At 41.0% G+C, this 7,116-nt stretch overlaps 1 protein-coding gene across 1 annotated transcript; it reads right to left on the bottom strand.

Moving 5' to 3' along the window:
• Positions 1–834: 834 nt before the first annotated feature.
• LOC147481863 (uncharacterized) lies at positions 835–6,272 on the bottom strand. Its single transcript, XM_086579097.1, has 7 exons — positions 5,729–6,272; positions 5,413–5,571; positions 4,970–5,334; positions 3,598–4,374; positions 1,867–3,378; positions 1,444–1,791; positions 835–1,356 (listed from the first exon to the last, which is right to left on the bottom strand). Exons 1-7 carry the CDS (start codon positions 6,270–6,272, stop codon positions 835–837), a joined length of 4,227 nt encoding a protein of 1,408 aa, XP_086435223.1.
• Between the last annotated feature and the right edge of the window lie 844 nt (positions 6,273–7,116).

Below are 7,116 nucleotides of genomic sequence, written 5' to 3'. Positions count from 1 at the left end.
GACGTGATGACAAACCCATTATCATTTACTACGCTAGTAAAACTCTTAATGACGCTCAACGTAATTACACGACAACTGAGAAAGAGTTCCTAGCTATTGTCTATGCTTTGGATAAGTTTCGCCCTTACCTGGTTAGATCATCCACCATTGTATATACTGACCATGCCGCTTTTCGGTACCTACTAGCAAAAAAGGACGCGAAACAGCGATTGTTCCGCTGGATCCTTCTCTTGCAAGAATTCACCCTGGAAATCAAAAACAATAAAGGAACCGAAAATATCATGGCCGACCATTTATCAAGGCTGGTTGGTGACATTGATAGTGATTCTGAAGCCATTGTGATTCCTTCCCAGATGAATATTTGTACTCTATTTCCTCCTCTCCATGGTACACGGATATCATTAACTACCTTTTTTTTTGCTAAAGATAATTGATTAATTATAAAAGAATAAGAGTTACATGGTACCAAAAGTAGCAGAATAGATAAAGAAATATAAATACATGGCTACACTAGAATATGATTATCTAGTTAACAAAACGAAAATAAGTAGTATGGTGGTTCTCCAGATGAATCATGAAAGAGGGTCGAGAAATCCACCATATATTGTCTCCCTGTGTTAACGCAGCCCCCTGTCTGGCACAGCTGTCCGCTCCCAGATTAGTCTCTCTCCAAGTTGGAGTGACATTTATCCATGCCACTTTTTCCTTCAGAGATTGCCATATTTCTTTAACTCGCCAATGCGTTGTGTTGTTCTGGAAAACGTGGACAACTAAAGAAGAATCGCATTCCACCCAGATATAGCGTCATCCCAATTCAATCGCCTACTTAATGGCCTATACAATAGCCATTGTTTCTGCCATGTAGTTTGTGGAGATACCCATTCCACCAGCAGCAGCTCCCAGAAATTCTCCTTTGTAATTTCTGAAAACATATCCCCATCCTGACCTTCCCGGATTTCCTTTCGAACATCCGTCAGTTTTTATCTTGAGTATACCCGGAGAAGGAGGTAGCCAAAAGCATTCAAAGATTATTGGGGACCTGCAAATTTTGTGCCGTAGATTGAAGTGCTTAAGAATCTTGAGATCATGCATCGAGTTCTCCATATTCCCCAAGGACTTATGGTGCACTCCTATAATCGCTCTCCTGACCAAGAAACAAACTTGTGGGTAGCTTGGAGCTTTGTTGTCATAGATTACTTTGTTCCTGGTTTTCCAAAGACTAACCATGACTGTCAATGAGCAAGCTTTCCACATATCTAAGATGAGATAGCTGTAATGCTTGCTCTGCTGCCTCACATCAGAGAATGACTCCAGTTCCCGCTGAATTTGAAAGATTTGCTGTGCAAACTTCCAAATCTTCTTGGCAAAAGTGCATTAGAACATGACGTGATCCAGAGTTTCCTCTTGATTTCGACAAATACAACATCTAGATGCGAGGTGAACCTTCCTTTTCTGCAGCTGATCATCCGTTCTAGCAACACCATGCGCTAGTTTCCAAGCAATGCCCTGTGTTCTCCGAAGAATTTTTGCACTCCAAATGAACTTACTCCATGCTGATTTCGGAGCTTTTTTTCTGATAGCTTCGTGTGCCACTACCACTGTAAATTGCCCATTTGTAGAAGTTATCCAAACTCTTGAATCCTCTTTAGAGCTATCTGGCTGAGGTAACTTAGAGATATCTATGCCCAGCTGATAAAGTACTTGCGTCATTTCATTAGAGAAGGACCATCTATCCTCGTGAATGTATTCACTGAGTCTAGCTTGGAATTTAAGAATTGCTTTCCTTTCTTCCTGAAAAAAGTCGCATATGGACTTCTACAGCAGCCAGTTCTCCCTCCAAATGTTAATCGCCTCACCATTACTGACGTTCCATCCATGTAGTGGTGCCATTTCATTGAGAGCCCATTTAATGCCAGTCCAAACTGTTGAAGTTTTGTAGTTTGACCATCCACCAGCTCTGTTAATATATTTCCCCCTCATGAAATCTGACCAGTCTCCATCTCCAGACAGCAGAGTCCAAGCTTGTTTCATAAGCATCGCGAGATTAATATCTTTGAGCCTCCTTATTCCTAGCCCTCCCTCTTCTGTTGGTTTGCATGATTTCTCCCAAGAAACCGTTATAGCCTTCCTTTCTGCTGGGTTGCCACTCCAGATAAAGTTCGTGATGATGGCTTCACATTCCTTTATCACCGATTTTGGCCATTTGTAGATAGCCATATTGTGAACTGGGATACTATTGAGGACATGTTTTGCTAGCACTACCCTTCCTTGGAAAGATAACATTTTGCCCGCCCAACCTGACGCTCTCTTTCTGATCTTATCCACTAAAGGAGCAAGTGTCGCTTTGGTAACTTTTCCCATGATAAGAGGTACACCCAGGTAATTCTCAGGTAAATGACCTTCATTGATGTTCAGCACCCCCTGTATAAGGGCCTTTTTTCTATTGGACATAGGACTAAGAAATAACTTGCATTTGTCCTTATTGATAATCTGCCCTGAGGAGTCCTGGTATCTATTCAGGAGTTTCACCAGATGCTTGATACCTTTCACGCTAGCATTGCTGAATAAAAACACATCATCGGCAAACATCAAGTGTGAAGGACTACAGTATTTTGCATTTACCACCATATGTGAGAGCTTTTTATCCTGAATTAGTTTGTTGATGCTCCTGCTTAAACAGCCCTCCGCCAGAGCAAAAAGCATGGGAGAGAGAGGGTCACCCTGTTTAAGACCTCTTTCTGCAGTAAAGTGACCTTGTGGACCCCCATTGAGCAAAATAGATAACGTATTGCTTGAAAATGCTCCCTTCAACCATTGAATCCATGTGTCACTGAATCCCACCTGTTGTAGAACCGCCCAAAGAAAGTTCCAATCCATAGTGTTGAAAGCTTGCGAGATATCTATCTTTATGGTCATGTTACCACCGTATCTGGGAGTTTGAAGCTCATTAATTAATTCATAAGCTAATCCAATGGCCTGCTGGGAGTTCCTGTTCGGGATGAATCCATACTGCTCTTTGCTGATGATCCTTTCTGCAAACGGAGATAATCTCGTGGCAAGAATCTTAGTGATCACTTTATAAATGAAATTAGAGAGGCAGATAGGTCTGAATTTATTCACCTGGTTTACATTTTTCTCTTTTGGAATAAACACTATGAAATTGGCATTAAAACCTATGGGCAGTCTCGCTTTGATGAAGAAGTATTGTATAGCTCTGACTAGGTCATATTCCACAATGTCCCAACAATGATGGTAGAAGCACCCACCGAAACCATCAAGTCCTAGAGAGCTATCTACCTTCAACTGGAATACATCGGACTTCACTTCTTGTGTTGATGGTTGGGTTGAAAGAGTAGCATTGTCAGCCTCCGTGAAAATCTAAGGCATGGTGCCAATAAGATCCCAATCAATATCATGCTCCACTTTTTTAAATTTATCTAGGTAATGCTTCACCAGGAAAGAACCAATTTCCTCTTGAGAGTCCATAGTGTCCCCAGCATAGTTCTTCATATCAATGATCGTAGATCTGCTTCTATTCAGATTTGCTTAGGCATGAAAGAATTTGGTGCTTCTGTCATTGTCATTATCCCATTTTACTCGAGCTTTCTGTCTCCAGAATTTCTGTTCTTGCTCCAATAACATCTCCACCTTATTTTCTTGGTCCACCATATGTACAGTGAGTCCCTCGGACATGTTTCCTTGATCAAATTGCTCCTCCATCTGCTCAAGAATTTTGGCTTCTTCTTTAACCTTCACCTTAATATTTCCAAAGACTTCCATGTTCCATGTTTTCAGTAACCCTTTCAATCTCTTTACCTTTTGAGTTAGAATATATATCGAATGTCCCATGATGGGAGTTTCCCAACTCTGTTGCACCAGGTCTCTAAAGGAAGGATGATCACACCACATGTTAAAGAACTTGAAAGGGATATTTTTCGGTTTGGGGATATCTATGCTTCTCCCCACCAGAGGAGAGTGGTCAGAACATAATCTGTTAACAACTTTGTACTGCCATCCTGGATATTTGGAGCCCCATAGGACGTTGCAGAACATCCTGTCCAATTTGCCCAAAATTTTAAAACTCCCCACTTGTTTATTCCACCAGGTGTGATGAAAACCTTGGTACGGTACTTCCATCAAAAGAGAGTAGCTGATACACTCTCGAAAATCATTCATGGCCGCTGATGAGGGTCTGTTTCCTCCTTTTTTATCCCCGTAGCTCAAGTATGCATTGAAATCCCCCATGACCATCCATGGCAGATTGGAAGAGCTTATAAGTTGCAATTCAGCCCATAGATGTCTCCTTTGTACATATATACAATGGGCATGTACTATTGTAATAAGAGTCCCATCTACCTCTACTGTGAGCTGTTGCTGAGAACAATGAAATATAGTAGGAGTATCAAAAGAGGCTTTCCATAACAGCCAAAGATTTGGCACCTGATGATGTCTTGAGTTACTATAGAAAGATATGTTCATCCCCAGAGACTGAAGAAAGGATTTAGACATGTCTTCTACCTTTATCATAGGTTCAGCAATACCTATAATATCAGGGTCCCATTTGTGAACCAACTTAGAAAGTCGATTTTGCGACTTATCATTTGCGATACCTCGTATATTCCAATAGATGCATCTCATTGCGAATATTGGAGATTTATTGTTGAAAAGTCGGAAACCCTTTAAAAGTCCCTTCTGTCAGACCTAGTTTGTGATCTAGATCTGGTGGAGGGGGGAGTTGTTTGCTGAATCTGCCACTGTGGCTTATAACCACCTCTGCTAGGATGTGCTTGAGCCTCTTGATAAGTCTCTTGGTTCGCATCCATGAAGATATCTACATTCTGTTCTGGGTCATCATTCTCTTTAGCATCTCCTAAGTCTGCCCACCTGAGTGTTGGAGTAGAATTAGGATCCGGAGGTCTCTCTTCTATATTGGAGTCCTTATTTTTTTTTCCCCTAACATATTGAACACCTTATCTGCCTCAGAATCTGCAAGTCTTTTTCCAAGGGATACTTCTGAACTGTTGGAGCAAGGACTTCCACTACCTTCAGAAGTGCTCAGAGTCGTAGTCAGCCATATGTTACTCTCTGTGTTCCTTTCTACTGGAGGTAACTGTTGTGCATTTTGTTCATTGTTGAGTTCCACTATTGCTACCTCTATTTGTACATTGCCCTCCATAGTATGTGTTGCAACAATCTCATTTTGTTGTTGTGGCCCTCTATCTATCTCAGTTGCTGTTTTCCCAACTTGCATTGGTAGAACCTTATGTCCATTCTCAGATACAACATTCTCCGAAGTTGGTGTTATGACATTATCATCGACAATGTTAAGTACCTCTTCCACATCCAAACCCTCGAATATATTCTGTACGGTGAGCTCTTTTGCTTTCTCTGATGGCTTAGGTCTCTATTCACCTTGTTTACTCATTTTTGCCTGATATTGAGTCTTTCCCTTATTCTTTCTAGCTCGATAGCCAGCCTTTTCACCTCGGGCTGCTTGATCCCTCACAACCTCTTTATCTCGATTCTCATGTCCTATGTTACGTTGCAGATCTCCCTTTAACTTCCTACATTCTGTAACAAGATGACCGATAATTTTGCAATGATTGCAGAATTTCGGCAGTTTCCCAACCTCAACCGTTTGTTTAATCGAAATTCTTCGTTCGAACATAAATTTGGTCAGGGATTGGTTCTGAGAGATCCACGTCCACCAATATATTTGCATAATAACCATATTCTCTATTTAGAGTTTTATCATCAATCTGCATAGGGTAGCCAACTCCCCTAGCTATTGACCTTAGTATTTTTGGCTCCCAATATTCCTGCCCAAGTCCTGGAAACCTAATCCATACCAAAGCATGAGTTTGTCTTTGAGTATCCGGATAGAAATTTGGTGTCCATTGACTTATCCTCATTGGATTGTTATCAAACTCCCATGAACCTTTTGCCCACACTCTATTGAGGTCCTCTGCATTGGACAATCTAAGAAAGAGATACCCTTTACCTATGGGCGTAATGAGCCAATCCCATGTAGGCTGCCATATTTGTTTTGCCAAGGTACGCACTTTGTCAATGGAGATTTTTTGTAAATCAATCCTACCAACAAGGCAATGTTTACAAAAGAGCAGACCCTTTTCATGTGCTCGCTCTGGGATGGTTATCGCAGGATAATCCCCCATCTTCTTAGGTTTTGGAAGATTTTCGAAGTCATCTTGCTGAGGAATGGCTTTTTTTGTAGCCTCTGCATAAGAAAGGGTTTGTCTACCAGTTACCATAGTCACTGATTCTTTATCCCTTGCATTACTCACTTCTAGTGACTCTCACGAAACTGCTTTCATGGGAGCCACCTCTCTTGGCAATTCAAACTCCGATAGATCCATTCTTAATCTCTCCTTGTATCGGAACTATCACTGTAAACAATGTAGGATTTTACCCAAACAGGAAGAAGGCATGAAGAAGATCCAAAAAAATGTATTCCCACTTCAGAACTCAAACTGTGTACAGTAGAGGATTTGACCTGAAGTGGTTGAAACCTTTACCACGAGAAAATGAAATATTAAAGTTCCCTTTTTCGAACTCGCACTGTATCTCAATGCAAGATTTTACCGAAAGAGGAAGAAAAACGAGGTTTGAGAAGATAAGAGAGGTTTACCAAACTTTTTTTGACTAAAAGCAGCAAAAAAATGGACTACCTAATCATAATTGCTACTTAAGTTATATTGCATCCATTCTCCCAATACATGGTCCCCATTGTTGCTACTGTGTCAATGTAACTTGGTCCCCATTGTTGATATCGTTAACTACCTAGTTACTGAGGAAATTTGTTCCTCTTGGTCACGTCCTGATCATAAAAAGTTCTTATCCACTGTAAAATTTTATTTCTGGGATGACCCCTACCTCTTTAAGTATTGTTCCGACGAACTCATTCGTCGCTGCATTCCCGACTGGGAACACACAGACGTGTTATCTTTTTGCCATGAGCAATCTTGCGGAAGTCATTTCAGTGGGAAAAAAACTGTAGCCAAGATTTTACAATGTGGTTTTTACTAGCCTACCCTTTTTCGCGATGCACACGAACATTGCATAGGTTGCATTCGTTGTCAACACCTAGGTCGAATT

The sequence above is a fragment of the Coptis chinensis genome, chromosome 8 (assembly GCF_015680905.1).
Source record: "Coptis chinensis isolate HL-2020 chromosome 8, ASM1568090v1, whole genome shotgun sequence".
In the NCBI taxonomy this organism is placed as follows: Eukaryota; Viridiplantae; Streptophyta; class Magnoliopsida; order Ranunculales; family Ranunculaceae; genus Coptis; species Coptis chinensis.
The sequence above is the reverse complement of the archived record's forward strand: the minus strand, read 5'-3'. Positions and strand labels throughout refer to the sequence as shown.